Source organism: Colobus angolensis, unplaced genomic scaffold (genome assembly GCF_000951035.1).
Source record: "Colobus angolensis palliatus isolate OR3802 unplaced genomic scaffold, Cang.pa_1.0 Scaffold62, whole genome shotgun sequence".
Taxonomy (NCBI): Eukaryota; Metazoa; Chordata; class Mammalia; order Primates; family Cercopithecidae; genus Colobus; species Colobus angolensis.
Genome location: NW_012119821.1, coordinates 135,228 through 158,618, shown reverse-complemented (window position 1 = coordinate 158,618; position 23,391 = coordinate 135,228). Strand labels below are relative to the sequence as shown.

General features: G+C 43.1%; 1 protein-coding gene across 3 annotated transcripts in view; it reads right to left on the bottom strand.

Moving 5' to 3' along the window:
- The window catches only part of DCP2 (decapping mRNA 2), a 43,643-nt gene extending 37,350 nt beyond the window's left edge, over positions 1 to 6,293 (bottom strand). For 2 of the 3 annotated variants that reach the window (XM_011963641.1, XM_011963642.1), the window contains exon 1: positions 6,009 to 6,293. In XM_011963641.1, coding sequence (XP_011819031.1) covers positions 6,009 to 6,061 — 53 coding nt within the window. In that variant the 5' untranslated portion in view covers positions 6,062 to 6,293. The remainder of the gene's footprint in view (positions 1 to 6,008) is intronic. The other variant, XM_011963643.1, reaches the window with a different exon arrangement.
- Between the last annotated feature and the right edge of the window lie 17,098 nt (positions 6,294 to 23,391).

Here is a 23,391-nt window from a genome sequence, read left to right as displayed (position 1 = left end):
AAGTCTGTTTTATCTTTATTTTAAAAAATGAAAAACCCTCAAGTGTAAGAGCCAGCTCCCTGTCTCTCACATAAAGGAGAAGCCTATTAATGAATAAACCCCCTCAAATGTCTCATCATTAATATAAAAAGGCATCCAAAAATCACCTACCATCTAAGGAAAATGTGAAGCATGACAAGAAAAAGTTTAACTGACCCTGAAGAAAACATAATTGAGGAACCAGCAGAAAACAGGGGGGTTGAAAGATGGAATTATTATCCTAAAAGAAATTTAAATGGGTATTCCTTTTTCAGAGCAACTGTATTTTTCTTTTTTAAAATGTACAATAACTAAATAAGACCCCTGGGGGGGGTAAAAAAACAAAAAACAAAAAACTATGATTACTATAACCAACAGAAGCAGTGGCAGGTAGTATTAAGGATATCACCTGGACACTGATACTCAAAATGTGGACCCTAGACCACGTGGGAACTAAGTGTGAAAAGAGAAACAGGTATTTTAGACATTAAAGGACTCAGTCTACTTCCTAATGACCCCCCTCAAAGAAATTAACTTAAAATGCGCACAAGCAAAACAAGAATGAAAATCAAGAAAGGATAAAACATGATATCCAAGAAAGAATAAGTACCACCTTAGAGAGTTGTGAAAGTGAATTCTAGTATTCTAGTTGCTAGGCAAGTCTGGGGAGCAACTAGCCCAGACTGGATTAGGAGGATGGAGGTCCCCAAGAGCAGAGTCAAAAGGGAAAAAAGGATTCTGTAGAAAGTGTGACTGAGGATAAAATACGGAAGCAGATAAGAAGGGGTGAAAAAAGCAGCTAGAAACTTTGGACATATTAGGAGAGGAGTACATGTACAACAGAATTATAGTCCAAATGTGAAGCAAAAACACCAAAGTTAGAACAGAAAGCCAACTGTCCCCTCCCCTCAAAAAAATGGATTTCAAGAATAGCTAGAAGGGGCCTGGCATGGTGGCTCCCACCTGTAATCCCAGCACCTTGGGAGGCCAAGGCAGGCAGATCACCTGAGGTCAGGAGTTCGAGACCAGCCTGGCCTACATGGTGAAACCCTGTCTCCACTAACAATATAAAAAATGGTGTGGTGGCAGGCACCTGTAATCCCAGCTACTCGGGAGGATGAGGCAGGAGAATCGCTAGAACCCGGGAGACAGGGGTTGCAGTGAGCTGAGACCACATCATTGCCTCCGGCCTGGGCAACTGAGAGAGACTCTGTCTCAAAAAAAAAAAAAAGGCTAGAAGGAATCAGGCAATAATAACGAAAGCATATATTTATTTCCCTGAAGAAAAAACTTAATGGTACCATCATTTTGACCAATTTGTAGGATATAAGGAGAATTCATTTAGATATTCTGCAAGACACTTACAAAGGGATCCTGACTATGCCCTGATGGAAAAGAAACTAGCCACTGAAGACTTGCCTCTACTGTAAAAACTATATAGCTATTTACACTGTATTTTTATTGTTCAGCTTTTACAATCAACAAATAGTACAAAATATAACAGACTTAACTTTACAAAATGGAATACAAATATTATCAATCCTAATTTTTAAAAAGTTAATCTGGATAGAAGCCGAGGGAATGGGCAAGAAAAAATGAGGCACTAATCATCTCACCAGATCGGAGACTCAAGAAATACTGTAAGTTCGTAAAACAAATATAATTTTAAGTATATTAAAGTCACAAAGGGGCCAGCATGGTAGTTCACACCTGTAATCTCAACACTTTGGGAGGTGGAGGCAGGAGGATTGCTTGAGGCTACAAGTAAGTTCGAGACCAGGCTGGGCAAAGATCCCATCTCTACCAAAAAAAAAAAAAATGTGTTTAATACCTGGGCATGGTGGTACATGCCTATAGTCCTGGCTACTCAGGAGGCTGAGCCAAGTGGATAGCTTGAGTCCAGGAGTTGGAAGTTACAGTGAGCTATGACCATGCCTGGGCAATGGAGCAAGAACCCTGTCTCCAAAAAAAAGTCAAAGTCACAAAGGCAAACAATGGAACAATTTAAAACACTGACAGAGACATACTGGAAGTAGCATGGGGCAATAGTGGGTGTGGGAAACTGAACTCTCACCTAGTACCTACCAAGCTGAACCAAATCCCCAATTCAATATAGAAAGTTGACAAAACGAGAAAGTGGCACAAGTATATTTTAAAATACTGAGGTATCCACCAGAACTTAAAACAAGTAAAAGTCAATGCCTCAACAGGAATAGAAAAGGGTAGGGTAAGAAACTAAGACTGTTGCCTGTCATTTAGAAATCTGTCTGTACTCTAATTTTCAAAACCATGTACATGATTACATATTTTTAATAGGAAAAAGTTCTTAAGTTTATAAGAGCTGATGTATGAAAATTAAATATTTAATGCTTTCATTCTGTGAATGCTTTTGATCTGTTTTAAAAGTTTAAAAGTACGTGTACATATGTGTATATACGTGTATATAGTAATAGCTGAAATAAAATGCCTTCCACTACAATTTGTTATGGGAAAAACTGCATCACACAAAATATTATTTTCTCAATGTTCCTACAAACAGGACATTAGCACAAGGATTGCAATTAGAAAAATGTTCCAGTTGAATTCAATGCTAAAATGGCTAGCTGAAGATGAGCACAAATTATTTAATTAACCTATGCTATCACCAAAATAGTAGTGACACTAGTTGCCAGAAAATACCTTTCTCCTTTTAACACTAGTGTGGCCTTACTATACCCAACTCTTAAAAGGGCTTTAAAAAAATTCCAAGCATTTATTTGAACCAACCAACTTTTCAGTTTCTGCTTTAAAAACATGCTTTTCAATTCTTTAATAAGCTAGTTTAAACAGTATTGAAAAACTCTGTATTTGAGTTTTAATGCCAAAAATCATGGTGTATCAAAAACAAGTATCATAAAATGCTACAGATTTACCTTTACACATACTTTTTAAATTATAAAGCAGTTTTTGTTCACTAGAATATTTTAAGACAAAACTCTTCCCTTCCTCTCCTCTAATTCTATTCCACTCAGAAAGTAAACAGTATTATTAGTTCGGTGCATATTCTTTCGGCACACAAATACATACACCTCCTCCTCTCACACACACACACACACACACACTTAAAAATGTGTTTTCACAAAAGGCACCAAGTGACTAAGTATTTCACTCAGTATACTGTGTACATCTTTTCAACACACAAATATTTTCCCTCAGTTTACTGCATGCTAATTGCCTGAGGAACTTACAATGGCTGCACAATATTCCAATAAATGGAATATTCCATACTAAAGCATCTGTCTTAGGTTATGAGCGGTATAATGGTTACAAAGTCACATTTTGAAAATTTAAGTCTCCTGCTCTCATTTCTCACATCAAAAGGCAAGATTTAACAGAAACATGTAACTTATCAAAAAACAAAGTAACACTCAAAAAAACTTCCTAAATACACTAATAATAAGCAACAGAACTGGGGCAAAAAAATGAAGGGAGTAAAAACAAGCATCTAGATCCAATTCATAAATCAAGAGGTATGTAAAAGAGAACAGAGAAGTTCAGAAAAATCAACTCAAATTAAGCTTTATTTTTACAGAAGTTTACCAAATTCTAAGTGTAAAAAAAAAGTTTTAATCCACAATGAAAAGCTTGAATCAGTAACATTAAAAATTTTTCAATTAATCAAAGCTATAAATATTAACTTGAAAATGGCATTTATTTTAAAACCTGAAGTTTTGAGAAATGTTTACTTGGTTTCATTATTATAGCTAGCCCTAATTTTTAAATATATCATATCCTTGTTTATACAGCCAAAAAAAGTAACTGCGAAAAGAAATTTCTCGAAAGGAAAAAAGTTACTCCATTCAAAAATATTTGTATAACAGCTTAAATACACTCACTGGAAAACCAAGTATCTTTAACATTTGACAGGTGCTTAATATATTGTTTACAAAACACAACGTAATTATTTTGTGAATAGGTTCCATACATAAAATCATAATAGCTGACATCACTACTTTAAACGATGTAATCCTAAATATGCAAATTAACCCCAATACTAGTAGGAAGACTAGCTCTGATGTCTGCAAAATGTGTAAGATCACCACATATTTTTCTGAATCAACTCTTACCCCATTAACCCACAGCCAATTACTGATCACCTTTCTAAATACCTATCTTCAATTTTTTTCTAACTATAAAATGCATACCCGTTAAAAAATCTTGGAAACAAAGAAAACAAAGATCACAATCTCATAATCCCACTATTGGTTCACGTGCTTCTAGTCATTTATCCAAATACACATATCAAATTCAGTTTTTTCCTTTTTTTGTTATTTGGGACAAGAAACTAAGTGCCTTTTCAGTGGTTCATTTGAATCTACCACACTTCAAAAATTAAACATCTACCATCACCAAAGAAGTACAACGCCATTTTTATTAGTTGCAAAAGTAGACTACTTTTCTGTATGTATTTTCGTGAGGTTTAAAACGTTAGGCTTATTACTTCTTCCTGGTGTGAGAGAAAAAGCACAGGCACTGTAAAGAAAAAGGAATAGATTTCAAATCTTGATTTTGTCAATTAGGATGAATGTGACCTTATGTAAATTACAAAGTTCCTGAACCTGTTTGCGCAGATGAAAATGGAAATACACTAACTGCACCTACCAAACAGGGCTAATTGAGGATTAAATAAAACAATCCATGTAAAGGTAGTGCCTGGCCCACAGTAGAAACTCCAGGTCGGACGTGGTAACTCACGCCTGTAATTCCAGCACTTTGGGAGGCCCAGGCGGGTGGATCACGAGGTCAGCACTTTGGGAGGCCGAGGCAGGTGAATCACGAGGTCAGGAGTTCGAGATCAGCACGGCCAAGATGGTGAAACCCCGTCTCTACCAAAAATACAAAAATTAGCCGGGTTGTGGTGGCGGGCGCCTGAAATCCCAGCTGCTCGGGAGGCTGAGGCAGAAACTCGCTTGAACCCGGGAGGCAGAGGTTGCAGTGAGCCGAGATCGCGCCACTGCATTCCAGGCTGAGCGAAAGAAAAAAAAAAAGCCTCCACAAATACCAGTTCTTTACTTTCCATTAAAAAAACAGCGTGAAGGAGATACAACTACTAAAAGCCTGCCTTTTAAAACATAAATACAGTAACTGTGAGCGAAAAGGTGTTATCACTTGTAATCACAATGCACACACCACTTGGCGACAACTCCGGGTATCACTGCACCCCAAATTTTACCTTCGGAAAGGAAGTATTTTTAAGTATCCTACACGTGTTTGGCTATCTGAAATCAGAGTTGACAAGGGGGAAAAACGCAAAAAATTTCTCATGTGAAGTATACACCCTGAGTTAAAACCCCGCGGCTGAGAATTTCCTTTAAAATAGGGTAATTAAGGATGAAAGGAAAAGCAGCTCTCCATGTTTCCCTCTCTCCCCCAAAGACAAGTCTAGGGATGAGAAAAAAAGTAATTCCTTACAGGAATTGACAGAGAACGCCACGGACAAATAACACGCAGGCGTCAGAGAGAGTCCCAAAAACTGCTCCTTGCGCAGGTCCGCGTACCTGGGATCCTAAGGCTTAAATCACTACCCTGGGGTCTTCCTTCAGCACCGGGGAATGAGACAGAGGGAGGAGGGGGTGCACGGCGTGGAAAAGTCACAGAGGCAGAAAAAACAATGGGAGAGGGAGGCGGCGGCGGCGGCGGCAACACACTAAGACCCAGGCTCCGGCGAAGCGGCTGCGCCTGCGGGAAAGCAACATAGTTGAGTCACTTAAAAAATAAGGAAATGCCGGGTTCTCTGAGGGGAAGGACGGAGGGCCGTGAGAAGCAGGGCGGCTGCGGCGGAAAGAGGGGCGGTGTCGTCGGAGAGCAGGGTCGACGATGGAAAGCGAGCAGCGGCGGGAGCGGAAAGCGAGGACCTGGACGTGGGCGGGGGAGAAGATCCGGAGGCCTCTGGGGGTCGGCGAAACTGAGAAAACCCGACGGGGGCGAAAAGGGGTCGGGCAGCGCCGTACCTGCAGAGATCGTCCAGGACGCTGCCGGGAATCTCCACTCGTTTGGTCTCCATGATGAGGACCCGCAGCAGGAACAGTGCATCCCGGCTCCGCGCGGCCGGGAACTGACGGTACGGCACGAGGACTCCGGCTCGCCGGAGAGCGGGCAGCCGAGGCAGCCGCGGCAGAGACCACTCCAACCGAGACGAGAAGGGGAAGGGGCGGGACCCGCTCGCTTCCGTCCCGCTCCCTCAGCCTTGGACCCCGAGACTGGGCCAAGGCTCGGGGCGGAGCCCCTGGAGTCACGCCCCTGCTCGCTTAAAAGGCCCAATGGGAAGCTGAAGAATTGGGACCCTAAACACGCTAAGCCAATGAGACGTTTGTTTATTGGTCCGCTACTTCCAATCCGTCTTCAAGCTGCTCAGTTGCTACTCAGAAGAGCAACTTCCCGCCGCCTTTGGGGTGGCTACACGCAGGCGCACCGTGCCTCCTGCGCGCTTCCAGGAAGTTTAGAAGGGTCGGGGCTTACCGTGTAGACGCCGAGACCCACGTCCGGGACTTTGGCCTGTTGTGCAGGACGTCGCGGTCACTGAGCTCTTTCCTCTGCAGGGCCGACCCTGAGGATCCGTTCAACACAAGAGTAGACTCGCGATTCCTGTCACCAAGTATCATGCACTTATCGCTGTCCCCAGCAACTCCAGGCCAAGAGCTGTGCCTCTTTCGCTACAAACCCTTGGAGACGGTATCCATTTTCGAGGTGGCTCACCTCTGCCCTGCCTCAGGCACCTGGTTCCAAGTGTGAAGACAAGGACTTTATCTCGGTATCTGGCACCTAGCAAAATCTTAGAAAATACTGATTTAAGCTGAACTCTGAGCTGTATTCCACCCTCTGCACAAAGCAACCCCAACCTGCTCGTCCTTATTCATGCCTCATCTTGCTTAATGGAGTCCAATCCATTTAGGATCTTTGGAGAAACTAGATCCATCTGTTCTTCTTCCTCTTACATCAGACCCACAGGCCCACACACACCTGCTGCGTCACAAGTTTAGTCTGTTCCACCATTTAATCTCCCATCTTTGGTCTAAATTTGTCAAATGCCATTGTGTACTTCAGTTTTGCATCATTTCTCCATACCACAGCGAGAGCTGCCTAACCAGTGACCCCTGCTCCATTCGTGGCCTGTGCAGCTGCCTACAAAGAAGTTCTCTTTTCAGCTCCTGCTGTATGATCAAGCCCAAGGTCCCTTGGCATAAGAGGCCCGTCACCATCTATTTTGCTCCCCTGTTTTCCATCTTGTTTTTCCCCTCTGTCTTGGAGAATTCCTCAAATTTATCTTCCCAACAACTACAGAGGTTTTACTTCTTTGGAGTTCTATTTTGTTCTTCAAATGCCCCTTTATTGTGGTGTCATATTCTTGCTTTATATATTTTATTGAGGATTTTAATAGATTTTGACGTTTTCTTCTCCCTGAGTAGTCTTATTCCTCTCAGCTGCTTTTTGCTAGTGTATTGGTCTCATCTATCCTATTAGAAGCATCTGTAGTCCTTGACTATTCACTTACACTTAAGAGTAAAGCCTTCACCTGGAGTCCAGTGCCTTGAAAGCTAATTGGAAGCTCTAACCTTGTAGATGGGACTTGTTTCCTGAGAGCTTTGCTGTAGGATGACCTGGCTGAGCTGTTGGTTGGAAACACATGGCATCAGTATCTGTACGTAATTCTTTCTGCTGATCAAATTCCCTAAAGAGAAAATGCTTCCAGGCACAGCTTCATGTATTCTGGGAGTCCAGTACAGAAGCACAGGCTGCAGTATTCCATTTGCTTTATTCAGTACTCCTGGCACAGTCCAAGTCTTATTTTAGATTTCCTAAGAAGCAGGCACTGAGACAAGGTTTTGAGTGCAGAAAGCCTGTGAGGGAGGTGATCCAGGGAAACACTGGTAGCAGAACAGGAAAGTGAGTCAAGGAAGGGAAGAAAGCCAAAGGGTTTATTATCAAGGAAATTAGCACTGTGGTTAACTGGAGTTTACTGTCACTGGAGAACTCTGGAGGCCAGTATGAAACATATACCTCAGAGTTATACCACTCAAGGGGTGAGGGAGATGGGGATTTACATACCAACTTCCTTCATTGGTTGAGGGTAGCTCCTGGGGTCTGCACTCTAGCCTGCTACATGGGCAGCAAGATGGGCTCTGGTGGCCAGAAGAAGGGCAAAGAAATGCAGATACTAGCAGTTGGACCTCCAGCCAATGTAGTGGATGGATTGGTAAGGGTAAGAGTGAGCCCCTTCAGTTCTATTTTGCCGACTGTGCATTCTACTTGTTCTGACTGAATGTCTTTTCTCTGACTGGGGGGCACCGAAATGGTTTTCTCAAGTTGTCTCACTTAGCGCTCAAGTCGAGTTTTTAGAGTACTCTAAATGATGGCAGTGAAACAATAGTTCAAGGCAAAGTGGTGCTTACCCACATGGGCCAATAGTATATTAATAGAAACAAGCAGGTTACCAGGCACTTGCTGAAGCACCTGGAGGAATTCTTACTACCTTTCTAGTCTCCCAGTTTAGGGGCAGCTATACAACTCCCTTTGGGATCTTAGAGGCCGGGAAGTCCCCAAACTCTCACACAGTGTTAAACCAATCTGCCTTATTAAGAGTTTCTGAAAAAAAAAAAAAAAAAAGTTTCTGAGATGTCTGTGGTCCAAGATATTATCTTGCCCAAGCCCCATCCCTCCACTGCCTCCTCACACACAGATTTCCAGGAGCTGGACTAGTGCAACCCTTATAGCAGCCCCTCAAGCCATGACTTCCAAAGAACCCAAGTTTATGGTAGAGGCACCTGACAGCAGTAACGTAAGCATACCCAGGGGAATGACCCTGTATGGCAGACAACCTGAATGAGTTTGCAGTTCCAAGCGGGGCCAACCAAGATTCATTCCTGAGCCCTGTGGAATGCAGGCCATACAGGAGGGCTAGGCCCTTTGTTTTGCGCTAAATGAAGGTTGCCAGGTGGAAGCTGTTAGGGAGAGGGTGCTAAATGAAAATGCTATATAAACTGCATGCCTTTTGCAGGTGGTGTTCTTGTGTCCAGCTCACCTCCAGTGGACCACTGTGTATGTAAGTTCCCCTCAAGAAGCCATATGCCTCATTTGCTGGCTCTGGGTCTCTTCTTCAGCCTCTTAAACTTAATGCCATCCCTGTTAAAGTGAATAGGGACACCAAGGCCTCAATTCCATCCAGTTGTTCACAAGACCCAGCTGAGAATGACAACGTGGAGCTTAGAGTTAAGGGAACAGGAGAACAGGGGATGCTACGGTTCTTAAATTATAATACTGATTTGACTTTTAAATTGAGTTGATTAAAACCTTTATAGTTTTACAATAATGCTATTTCATTTAGTCTTTTTTTTTTTTTGGAACAAGACCCTACTCTGTTGCCCAGGCTGGAGTGCAGTGGCACTATCATAGCTCACTGTAACCACCAGCTCCTAGGCTCAATCTCCCACCTCACCCTCCCAAGTAGCTAGGAATACAAGTGCGCACCACCGGGCCTGGCTAATTATTTTTTTAAAAACTTTGTAGAGACAGGGGTCTCACTAGGTTGCCTGTGCTAGTCCTAAACTCCTGGCCTCAAGCAGTCCTCCTGCCTTAGCTTCCCAAAGCTCTGGGATTACAGGCATGAGCCACCGTGCCTGGTCTCATTTAGTCTTTATTACTACATGAAATAGACAAAGATTAATGAGGCTTATAAAGATTAAATGACTCAAAGTTTAATGATTAAGCGACAGTATGTAATAGAGTCAGGACTAGAATTCAGTTTTAAACTCAGCAGGAATTCTGCCTTAGGGAGAATGACACAAAAAATTATTTATGTCTGTACAGCATATTATAGTATAAAATTCAAATATAATCTCACAACAAAACAAGCTGTCATTGAATTGTAAAAGTATTAACTTACTTACTGGCCTTTTCAATTGAGTGAGGTAGCCTGTAATCCCAGCATTTTGGGAGGCCGAGGCAGGTGGATCACGAGGTCAGGAGATTGAGACCATCTTGGCTAACACGGTGAAACCCCGTCTCTACTGAAAATAGAAAAAATTAGCCGGGCGTGGCGGCGGGTACCTGTGGTCCCAGCTACTTGGGAGGCTGAGGCAGGAGAATGGCATCAACCCAGGAGGCGGAGCTTGCAGTGAGCAGAGATTGTGCCACTGCACTCCAGCCTGGGTGACAGAGCGAGACTCTGACTCAAAAAATAAATAAATAATAGAGTAAGGTTAAATTAAGTCTGTCAAAGCTTCTTCACATCCCTACAGAGTTCTTAGGGTTCAACTCAACGTTATGGAGTAACACATAATTGCCCCTTCTGTTAGCCCCACTCTCTTTCTAGTACACCATCTCCTACAGCATGTAAAATGTTTTAGTAACATTTACCAAGAAACAAAACCTGCCTTCATCTCCATGGCAGAGTCTTACTAGATGCTGACTGTATTAGTCTGTTCTCGCACTCCTAATAAAGACATACCCAAGACTGGGTAATTTATAAAGGAAAGAGGGTTTTCTTTTTTTGTTTTTGTTTTTTTGAGATGGAGTCTCGCTCTGTCGCCCAGGCTGGAGTGCAGTGGCATGATCTCCGCTCACTGCAAGCTCCGCCTCCTGGGTTGCCTCAGTCACCCGAGTAGCTGGGACTACAGGCACCCACCACCATGGCCGGCTAATTTTTTTGTATTTTTAGTAGAGACGGGGTTTCACCGTATTCGCCAGGATGGTCTGGATCTCCTGACCTTGTGATCTGCCTGCTTCGGCCTCCCAAAGTGCTGGGATTATAGGCGTGAGCTACCACACCCAAAGTGCTGGGATTACAGGCGTGAGCCACCGCACCCAGCCTATAAAGTAAAGAGGTTTAATTGACTCACAGTTCCACATGGCTGGGGAGGCCTCATAATCATGGCAGAAGGCAAAGGAGGAGCAAAGTCACATTTTACATGGCAGCAGGCAAAAGAGCATGCGCAGGGGAACTTCTCTATATAAAACCATCAGATCTTGTGAGATTTATTCACTGTCACAAGAACAGCACAGGAAAGACCCATCCCCATGATTCAGTTCCCACCAGGTGCCTCCCATGACACCTGGGAATTATGGGAGCTACAATTCAAGATGAGATTTGGGTGGGGACGCAGACAAACCGTGTCACTCACCAGTCCCATTTCCTTTTCCTGGATTCACAGGCCTCCTTGCATTTAGATGGAAAAAGGCAATTGAGTTCTGGCCAGTGGAATGAAGATAAACGTGATATACCCAACTTCGAAGCACAGCTCCTGAAATGCTCTATGTAATTTTCACATAATTTTTATGTTCTCTCTTTTCTCTTCCCAGCTGAAAGCAAAGAACTCTTTAGATAGTGGAGTCTCACTGGAAAAAGCACAGACCCTTGAGTGTACTGCTTGGAGGAGCGCTACCCTGGAGCATTTGCTCCAGATTCTGCTTGAGCAAAAAATAAACTTTTGGTGCATAAAATATCTTGTTTTTTTGTTGTTGTGTTTTTTCTTTTTTCACACAAACTCTTTTCCATAATCAGTAAATGCAGGTTGTAGTGGTCATTCTTGTTTGCATACCCAACTCTCATTTACCCAGGGCCAGCTGCATGCGTGTATGTATAAACCATATAGTTGCACAGAACCCTGCACCCAGAAAGGCCCCATGTTTGGTTTAATGCTCTGATGTTACCATCTTGAAATTCTCAATTTTGTTTTTGAACTTGTATTTTGTAAGTGAAATCGGAGGGACAATAGAGCACGAGCAGAGCTGAGACATGCAATATGCATGTCCACTCACTCCTTGCCATGCCATTTGCATATAGCATTTGCATTGTCCTATTTAAATAGAATTTCACTGAAGTCACCATGCACGAACGTTCAGCAAGATTCAGAGTAAGAACAACATAGGCACATTACAGCTGAGTAGGTCACTGTCAGCCCTAAGAGGTCAAGCTTCCTGTGTATCAGAACTTGTTCTAATGCAGGAAGAAGACAACGGCAGTCTAAAAACACAAAGCACCAAGAAACTCTCTCTTATCCTTTCCTGTTGCTTTCCTGATTTAGCTAACCCCTTATGCTGAAAATGATGACACAGAAGGAACGGGGAAGAAAGAGCAACCCATCTTTGCCTTTTCAGTTTTTTCCTCATCAATAAGAAGGTAGAGAGTGTGGTAGAATATGTATGTGTATACCAAGAAGTGATGTAAAAACAGTTGACTTTTGTCCAGCATTTTGACTGTTGTGGTAACAAATACATCATACATGTACAAAGTATGAAATAAGAATTGTGTAATTTCAGTGATTCCACATACAAGTTAAATGTTCTTATATTTGCATTTAAAACCAGCATTGCAGCCGGGCACAGGGGCTCATGCCTGTAATCCCAGCACTTTGGGAGGCTGAGGCGGACAGATCACGAGGTCAGGAGATTGAGACCATCCTGGCCAACATGGTGAAACCCCGTCTCTACTAAAAAATACAAAAATTAGCTGGGTGTGGTGGGGCATACCTTTAATCCCAGCTACTCAGAAGGCTGACGCAGGAGAATCACTTGAACCTGGGATGGAGGAGGTGGCAGTAAGCCGAGATCGTGCCACTGCACTCCAGCCTGGCAACACAGCGAGACTCCATTAAAAAAAAAAAAAAAACCAGCATTGCATAATGTAAAGATGGTGAAAAGTCTTTGTAATGATTTTAATTTTACTTATACTTAATTTTAACTTTAATCTTTACTTATAATGACATTAAATATCAAACACACCATAAGTCAAGAGAGAAACTGTGAAAGAAAGGAAAAGCCTTTATATTCCAGTATTTTTGTTGTTGTTGTGGTTAAGAGATGGGGTCTTGGTTTGTTGCCCAGGCCAGACTTAAATTCCTGGGCTCAACAATCCTCCCGTGTAACTGCGACTATAGGTGTATGCCACCTCACCTGGCTTTCTAATACCTTTAGTGACACTTTTTTCCTGCCTTTTGAATAAGGAGCTCCATACTTTGATGAGGGGAACAGGCTCTGCAAATTATGTGTTAATAGCAGACCCTGAATTCACCCCTTACTCTTTCCTAACAGAACCCTGATTAAGACATGTATCCCTTAGCTTCCCTCACACAGCACATGTGACTCTGGGGAAGCCAGAAACACTTTTGGCTCAAAGGCCAAGATCTGGTTGGTAAGTCAAACACCACACTCCATTCCCTGGAAATGTACCCATTCTCTGGACAGGTACATACCTCCATAGTCCAGTCAGTGTATATCATAGAAGTCTTGCTTAAAACCTCAAGATGAAAAAGTCTCTCTTCTTTCATTGGATGTCATCAGGTCAGGATATGATGTCTGGAACTTCTACAGCCACTACTCAGTGACTGATATACTACTACCCACTATTACCTTGAGGTTGAAGCTAACGTGTGGAATGGGGCAAAGCTGAAAGATCTGTGGGAAAATGGACCTAGAACTGTCAGGAAATGGGCTGGGGGAGAGAGAGAGCACTAGCTGAGCTAACAGGTATCAGAGTAGTCAATTAGACCAACAAACCAAAAATGAAAGAGTAGCATTTACTGCAAGGATATAAACAAGAGTCTAAAACCAAAGAAAGTGCCTACTGTTTCTGTTCCGTTTCCCCCATGGAACTGCGCACTAGCCTCGGGTGACATGGGTCAGCACGGATGCAGGGGGTCATGGAGTCATATCGCTGTTAAGGGATCCCTGAAGAAAAAGCTCCAGAAGTTTTATGGACTGAGGTGGAGTAGGGGAAGGCAAGGGGGAACAGCTGGGAGTGGAAAAGTACTGAGTACTTAGGCAACCTGGAAAAGAATGTCAAGGTTTCCCCTCCCCTTCCCATAAGGAGGCCTCAGCAGAGAAGCCTAAAGAACCCTCTCCCCAGCCAGGCACAGTGGCTCACGCCTGTAATCCCAACACTTTGGGAGGCCAAGGCTGGCAGATTGCTTGAGCTACTGAGTTCAAGAGCAGCCTAGGCAATATGGCAAAACTCTGTCTCTACAAAAACTTCAAAAAATTAGCCTGGCATGGTGGCATCCACCTTAGTCCCAGCTATTCAGGAGGCTGAGGTGGGAGGAGTGCTTGAGTCCAGGAGGTCAAGGCTGCAGTGAGCTGAGATTGTAACACTGCATTCCAGCCTGGGTGACAGAGCCAGACTCTCTCTCAAAAGAGAGAGAGAGAAAAAAAAAGGCTCTGCACAAGGCCTCACATAAAGAAACCTAGGAATGAAGGAGGCACCAGGGATAGGAATGCAAATATTTACAGTCATGAGTTGCTTCAGAACAGGGTAAGTTCTGAGAAATGCATTGTTGGGTGATTTTGGGTTCACTGTGTGAACATTATAGAGTATACTGGCACAAACACAGATGGCATAAGCTACCTAGGCTATATAGTACAGCTTATTGCTCCCAGGCTACCAACTTGTACAGTGTGTTACCAGACTGAATACTGTAGGCAATTATAACACAGTGGTAAGGCTTTATATATCTAAAAATACCTAAACACAAAAAAGGCACAGTCAAAATATGGTATAATAATCTTATGGAACCAACACCTTCGAATATGTTGTTGGCTGAAATGCTGTTATGTGGCCCGTGACTGTATCAGAGCCTGCAGCACACGAGCTGTGCACCGAGTCTGTGGAAGGGAGGGCAGCTTTTCTCCATGAGGGCTGCCAGGTAGAGGCTTTGTAATCACCTACAGTCAGACCGACCTGAAAAACCACACATAGGTTTTTAACCAGGAGCTGACAGACCTGAAAAATCACACACAGCTTTCTAACCAGGAGCTGGACTCCTCAAGAACTAAGTGAAATCCAAAGCCTATCCTACCTCTGAACTTACATGAACCAAGTATTTCTTCCGAAGCTATCTGTTATTTGAGCCTAAATCATTTTAATTTATATGTTCCTGTATCCATCCAGTAATTCAAATCAGAAAACCTAAGAGTGAATCTTGATTCCTGTTTTTCTCATACATCACTATGCCCAATACATCAGCAATTCCTATCTAGTCTACCACCAGAACATATCTAAGATCCATCCCCGTTTCCTCCACCTCAACTTTCCCCACCTTAGTCCAGGCCACAGCACTTCTCACTTAGGCTACTTCAATTGGCTTCTAACTGGTTTCCTGTCTTGCACCCATGCTTCATTTTAATCTGTCCTCCACATAGCAGCAAGAGTGATCAGGCTGGGCATGGTGGCTTACTCCTATAATCCCCACATTTAAGGAAGCCGAGGTTGGGGATCGCTCCTGTCCAGGAAGGAGTTAGAGACCAGCCTGAGCAATATAGTAAGATCCCATATCTACAAAAGTTAAAAAAAAAAAAAAAAAGCCATGTGTGGTGGTGTACACTCATACTCCCAGCTATTCTAGAGGCTGAGGCAGGAGATCCCTTGAGCCCAGGAGTTCAAGGTTACAGTGAGCTATGATTGCACTACTGCACTCCAGCCTGAGCAAAAAAGAGTAATAATCTTTTATTTATTTATTTTAACTTTTTTAGAGTCAAGGTCCCACTCTCTTGCCCAGGCTAAAGTGCAGTGGCTTGATCATAGCTCACAGAAGCCTCACACCTTTGAGCTCAAGTGATCCTCCTGCCTCAGCCTCCCAAGTAGTTTGGACTACAGGCGTGTGCCACCATGCCTTGCTAATTTTTGTTTTTGTGTGTTTGTTTTGTTTTGAGATGGAATTTTGTTCTTGTTGCCCAAGCTGGAGTGCAATGGCCTGATCTCTGCTCACTGCAACCCCTTCCTCCCAGGTTCAAGCAGTTGTCCTGTTTCAGCCTCCCAAGTAGCTGGGATTACAGGCATGCATCACCATGCCCAGCTAATTTTAATCTGTATTAAAATTAATAATTTATATTTTAGTAGAAATGGGTTTTCACCATGTTAGCCAGGCTGGTCTTGAACTCCTGACCTCAGGTGATCTGCCCGCCTTGGCCTCCCAAAGTGCTGGGATTATAGGCATGAGCCACCATGCCCATCCTAATTTTTGTATTTTTTGTAGAGACAGTCTTACTATGTTGCCTAGGCTTGTCTCAAACTCCTGCACTCAAGCAATCCTCCTGCCTCACCCTCCCAAAGTGCTGGGATTACAGACATGAGCCACTGCAGCTGACCTGTGATCATCTTAAAACCCAAATTTGAATGTTGGGCATGGTGGCATGTGCCTCTAGTCCCAGCTAGTCAGGAAGTCCCTTCAGCCCAGTCCAGCCTGAGCAACATAGCAAGACCTCATCTCTATAAGACCCTGTCTCTATAAAAACAAGGGGAAAAATGACATAAATTTAATCACATCACTCTCCTGCCTAAAAATTTTCATGACCCTCAGAGTAAACTCCAGTTTGCTACCTAAGAGACCTTACACAATGGACCACTAAATGTCACTGTAGTTTCACCCTATGTCCCATCTTCATCTGTCTCTGCTGCACTCTAGCCAGATGAGTCTTTCTGAAATTCATCAAATACCCCAAGCTCTTTCCAAATACCATTCCCTCTGCCTGGAATGCTGCACCCACCTTCAGTGATTCCCTCGTTTTCATCTTTATGTATAGGTTAAATGTCACCTCTTCAAAAAACCTTCCCTGGCCACTCTATTTAAATAGTCTCGACTGGGTGTGGTGGCTCACACCTGTAATCCCAGCACTTTAGGAGACTGAGGCAGGCGGATCACCTGAGGTCAGGAGTTCATGGCCAACATGGTGACACCCTGTGTCTACTAAAAAAACAAAACAAAACAAAAAACAACAACAACAAAAAAAACCCAAAAATTAGCCAGGTGTGGTGGCACATGCGTATAGTCCCAGATACTCAGGAGGCTGAGGTAGCACAATCACTTGAACCCAGAAGGTAGAGGTTGCAGTGAGCTGAGATTGCATCACTGCACTCCAGCCTGGGTGACAGAATGAGACTTGGTCTCTAAATAAATAAATAGTCTCTACTGTCATTACCTATCACATGTCTTTGTTTCCTTCATACTATGCTTCTTCAATTTGAAACATTTTCAGTGCCTCTCCCCCATTATACTATATGTGAAAAGAAAGCAGGGATCTTTTCTAATTTATCCACCGATTCCCCAGTGCTTAGAATACCCCAGTCATATCTATGACCTCTATAAACATTTGTTAACCAAAGAATAGGAAAATGAATGAGTTATCACCAAATATGTGCTGAGGTTACTAGGAAGGAGGTGACGAGATGTAAAATCTCAAAATGAGTAAGAGAGAATCTCTTTTTAAAAAACAGAAAGAGTCCAGACATGGTGGCTCACGCCTGTAATCCCTGCTCTTTGGGAGGACAAGGCAGGAGGACTGCTTGTACCTATGAGTTCAAGACCAGTGTGAGAAACATAGGGAGACCCCATCTCTACAAAAGACCAAAAAGGTTAGCTGGGCGTAGTGGCGCCTGTAGTCCCAGCTACTTGAAAGGCTGAGGAGAGAGGATTGCTTGAACCTGGGAGATCAAGGATGCAGGGGGCCATGATAGTGCCACTGTACTCCAGCCTGGGCAACAAAGCAAGACCCTGGCTCAAAACAAAATGAAATCAGAGTGAATCTCTGCTTTCTGAGTGAATCTCATCTTTCTAACGTGTCAGAAAAGATGAACTCATTCTAGCTCAGTTAGGTTTTTGTTACTTTCACCAGAGTCCTAATACAGAGCTCACTTGCTCTGTGTGTATATATTAAATAAATATATGTGATATATAATATTATAACAAATATAAATATAAGTAATATAAGTGTATAATAATATATAAAGTATGTGAAATATAAACATAATAAGTATAAATGTATTGTACACTGCACATAAAACAACTCTTGAACTCTAGACTATGCTTCCCTTCTTTTGCCCTTCCTTCCTGTTCCCTGTCACGTCTAACTCCCATGCACTGATGTATTTGCCCAGAATGGAAGGAGGCAGTTGCAAGGAGACAAACGGAATTGTCAGACCCAAGTAAAAAAGCTCCAAGAAGCTGGGCGTGGTGGCTCACAGCTGTAATCCCAGCACTTTGGGAGGCTGAGGTAGGCGGGTCACGAGGTCAGGAGTTTGAGACCAGCCTTACCAACATGGTGAAACCCCAACTCTACTAAAAATATAAAAATTGGCCAGCTGTGGTGGCACGTGCCTGTAATCCCAGCTACTCAGGAGGCTGAGGCAGGAGAATAGCCTGAACCTGGGAGGCAAAGGTTGCAGTGAGCTGAGATCGCGCCACTGCACTCCAGCCTGGGTGACAGAGCAAGACTGTCTCAAAAAAAAACCTCTAAGCTAGCGATTAACAACTTTCTTTGCCTTGAGGAACAAATTAGAAAAAGTAAAATTATTTTTGAACTTTAAAAAAAATAATATCTTGACTTTAAAAATCAGAAATACAATTTCTATAATAATTCTTAAGAATCTGCTTATTAATTTCCTGTCACTGACTAAAATTTCAAAAACTAAGTTATTAATACACACTAATTATTATGCTGAATCTTTGAATAAATTTTGTTGTTAAGTATCCTAAAGGCTGGCCTTTCTTTATTTCTCTCTTTCTCTCTCTCTCTCTCTCTCTCTCCTTCTTTCAGATAGTGTCTCACTGTCGCCCAGGCTGGAGTGTGGTGGCGTGATCTCGGCTCACTGCAACCTCCTCCTCCTGGGTTCAAGTGATTCTCCTGTCTCAGCCTCCTGAATAGCTAGGACTACAGGCGCACGTCGCCACGCCCGGCTAATTTTTGTATTTTTAGTAGAGACGGGGTTTCACCATATTGGTCAGGCTGGCCTCAAACTCCTGACCTCGGGTGATCCGCCCACCTCAGCCTCTCAAAGTACTGGGATTACAGACATGAGCTACCACAGCTGGCCAAGGCTGGTGCTTCTTTTCTTAACGACCTTGTAAGCATCTTAACTGGAAAAAGGAGTTTGTCTTATAGTGTCTCTTACATTGAATTCTTTAAAAGAAGAAGTTTTGTTAAAAACCATGATGAACAAACCAACCCCAAAAAATACAAAGAAGCACTTCTCCAATCACTCACTGCTAAACTCTAAATTTGGCCCCGTAACTGTACGCTGCATGGTCTTCATGTACCTCCTAAGTCCCCAGTCGCGTGGCATCTCCAGAGGCCCCACCTGGGTAGACCTAACTATTTCCAGAATACACAAGGAAGCCAAGTCTGTTTTATCTGCTACCAGCAGAGGGTGTTCGTTCCTTTTTCCATTTTTAAATTTTGCATCATACTGCTGAGTAACATTTTTAGTACAAGAACACGACTATAAAACTGCAGCTTTTGACATACATAGGACTCCACTTCTTAGGAGTTAGGGAAATGGCAGTATTTTCTGGTTAAATGACTCAGATCGCTGAAGAAACCCTTTCTTACACAATGAAACCTCCCCCTTAGGTTACCCTTCTTTTAGTCATCACAGCACTGACAAATAGTGATACAATCTCACTCTGTAATTAGTTTTCTATTGCTGTTATAACAAGTTACCACAGGTGGTGGCTCAAACAGTACAAATGTATGTCCAAGTGCAGTGGCTCATGCCTATAATCCCAGCACTTTGGGAGGCCGAGGCGGGCAGATCACTTGAGCTCAGGAGTTCGAGACCAGCCTGGCCAACATGGCAAAATCCCATCTCTACTAAAAACATAAAAAATTAGCCGGGCATGGTGGCATATGCCTGTAATCCCTGCTGCTTGGGAGGCTGAGGTAGGAGAATCACTTGAACCTGGGAGGCAGAGGTTGCAGTGAGCCGAGATTGTGCCACTGTACTCCACCCTGGGCAACAGAGTGAGACTCTGTCTCAAAAAAAAACAAACAAACAAGTTCTCACAGTTCTGTAGGTCAGTAGCCCAACACAGATCTCACTGGGCTAAAATCAAGGTGCTGGCAAGGCTGCGCTCCCTAGTGAAGGTGTAAGGAACAATCAGTGTCCTTGTTTATTCTAGCTTTCAGACGCCATCTACTTCCTCAGCTCATGCTCCCCTTCCCCCATCTTCCCAGCAGCAATGACAAGTGATTCTTTCTTATGTTGCATCTCTGAGCTTTTCCATTGTTCCACCTCCCTCTGACTCACTCCTTCTGGTCTTCTTTCACTTTTAAGAACCCCTATGATTACATTGGGCCCACCTGGATAATCCATGCTCCCATGATCCTCTCCCTATCTTAAAATCAGCTGATTAGCAACTTTAATTCCATCTGCGATCTTAACTCCCCTTTGCTATTGACACATTCAGAGGTGCCAGGGATTAGGACATGGACGTCTTTGGAGGACATTATTCTGCCTGCCATACTCTCTGTGTCCTTGTTTAGCAGCCCCTAAATGTCTACCCATCTCCTGACTTCCCTGTCTCCAGGAATCACTGGCATAAATTTTTATCATTTGGTAATTGCTAGTTTCATTAGGTTGAATTTATGGAATTGTCTCTCCTTTGTTCCTCTTGCATGGGATTACCCAGTTTTAAAATTATCCTTATTTGTTGGTAAAATAATAGGATATCTGGGATTTGCTTTAAAATGATTTGTTAGTGGGGGGAATGACAGGGCAAATAGATAAACTAAGGCAAAAGGATGGTAATTGTTGAAGTTGGGTGAAGTTTCAAGTGGTTATAATAAAAAGTTTTTTAAAAAAATGTAGACCTTACCGAGAAGTCAATGGACTTTTCCTCTTCTTGTTTCTTGAGTAGTTGAGAGAAAAACGATTGTTGATAACAGTTGAAACTGCATACCAAAACGCCACTATTAAATGCCCCAATTCAAAATGCAATTGACTTTTTAAAAAACTTGATGAGCTGGGAGTGATGGCACATGATTGTAGTCTGAGACCAAGCACTCACGCTATGACTGTACCCCTGCACTTTAGCCTGGGGGACAGCAAAATTTCATCTTTTTTTTTTTTTTTTGAGACAGAGTCTCACTCTGTCGCCCAGGCTAGAATGCAGTGGCATGATCTCAGCTCACTGAAACCTCCGCCTCCTGGGTTCAAGCAATTCTCATGCCTCCACCTCCCGAGTGGCTGGGATTACAGGCTTATAGGCGCCCACCACCACGCCCAGCTAATTTTTGTAGTTTTAGTAGAAACAGGGTTTCACCATGTTGGCCAGGCTGGTCTCAAACTCCTGACGTCAGGTGATCCGCCCGCCTTGGCCTCCCAAAGTGCTGGGATTACAGATGTGGGCTACTGTACCTGGCCAAGATTTCATCTTTAAAAAAATTAAAATAAAAAAAACTTCATTGAGATATAATTTAAATACAATAAAATGCTGTTAGCTGATGGAGTGGCACACTCCTGTCCCAGCTACTCAGGGGAATCACTTGAGCCCAGGAGTCCAAGGCGTCACTGAGCTATGGTCCAGCCTGTGAATAGCCACTGCGTTCCAGCCTGGCAACACAGCAAGACCTCATCTATTTAAAATATACATGCTGTTGACTTTTTGTAAAATTAAACTTTCTATTTTGAGAAAATTGTAGAAGAGAGATCTTTCTACAACTGGATGTGAATCTACAATTTTCTCAAAATGGAAACTTGGTATATATTTTATCCAGTTTTCCACAATGGTAACATCTTGCAAAACCGTATCACAACCAGGATATTGAAATCAATGTAGTCAAGACACAGAACATTTCATTACCAAAGGTTCCTTCACGTTGCCCTTTTATAACCGTTTTCCGTCTGGGTGTTGCATGTTTATAGTATATTCCAAATGAAAACTTTTCTATGACTTTTACATGTCTTCCTCTTAGCTTTACATAGGAACTGTGAGCAACTGCTTAAAATTACTGAAACCTATTTTTTCAGAGCTCTCAAACATACTGCCTGAATCTACTTTCTGGTATGATCCCAAAATTATATTGACTAAATCTTAGGAGCCATAGATAGACTACCAAAATATCAGCTGAAATAAGGGCTTGAGAGCAGCAGAGGGTAGTGAAGAGGCATCCTGGTCCTCCAGAGATCAAGCAGCACAGTGGGTTCCAGGGCAGTCAGAATTCCAGAGCCCTTGACCAGGAAGTCAACAATGTGACAGACACCATCACTGGGGGCTGCCCTCTCCAATGTCCATTCTCCTCCCTCCTCTCAGTTAAAGGCCTCGTTTAAAAGCCTATATGTCCTTGTCTGTCTCACAGCTATATGTTGCTACATGTGGAACTGCATTTGGCCAAGGAGATACAAGCATAATGGTAGTCTAGAACCCTTTGGAAGTTTTTAGAAGAAAGCAGAAGCCTCTTTACTACCCCTTCCTCTTTGTCCCTTCCTGTGGCCAGCAATCGGTAACCTGTCAGAGTAGCAAAATAGAAGACTCTCTGGTCCCCGATGACCGTGGAGCCACTACACCAGCTCTGGAGTGCCTATTTCTAGAATTCTTTTACTGAGCGAGAGAGAGAAAGAAATTTCTACCTTGTTTAAGCCATGATACTGACTTTTTTCTGTTATATGTAGACGGTAGTCCAAACTGACATAAGCATCCTCTCCTTATGGAGAGGCAAAGGCAGTTCTCAGTTAAGGCTTGAGAGTGCACTTTTGCTTGAGACAAAAACATTTTAATAGGCCCTTTGATTATACAAAATTAAAGCCCCAAAACTATTACAGACAGAAGAGTTTGAGACAATTGAAGGTAAAAAACAGCTCTGAGGAATGATGCGAAGCTTTATCTTCCTCTGAGCAGAGTTGAGGCTCTGCAGAAAGAGGATTATGAGGTTGGAAGAAGAGAGAAGAAGTAGGCAGAAAGGATTTCCTCTTTTTAGGAAAAAAAAAAAAAAAAGGCTATAGTTGAGGGCCTGCATCCAGGGCAGGGCTCCAGGTCATAGGATCCCTATCTATCACCTACAATTCCAAAGATGCTCCTGGCACCAGAGGCCTAAGGAGGGTGACAACTGGAAGAGCAGCCCGCTGCACAGGTGGATCTAGGAGCCAGAATATCAATATGCTTTCATTTTAAGGGGGATTCTTTGTCCTTTTCTGCAAGGTAATTTTCTTTGCTAATGTCCAAGTGTAGTGAGCATCTGCCTTTTTAAGAAAAAAAAAACAAACAAACTTCTCAGCATTCGTTTTCTCTCTGGAAACATAAAGCTGATTTTTCTTCAGGAGCAACTCCTCCCCCTACTCTCATTCATGTATTCTGAGTGGGTTCGATTCCTCATCTCCAACCCCTCCACCCTCACTCTAACCTCCAAGAGCACTTGTCACCATGACTATTTAAGAAATAAGCCAGGAGGCCAGGTGTGGTGGCTCACACCTGTAAACCTAGCACTTTGGGAGGCCAGGGCAGGTGAATCACCTGAGGTCAGGAGTTTGAGACCAGCCTGGCCAACGTGGAGAAACCCCGTCTCTATTAAAAAAATACAAAAGGCCGGGCACGGTGGCTCAAGCCTGTAATCCCAGCACTTTGGGAGGCCGAGACG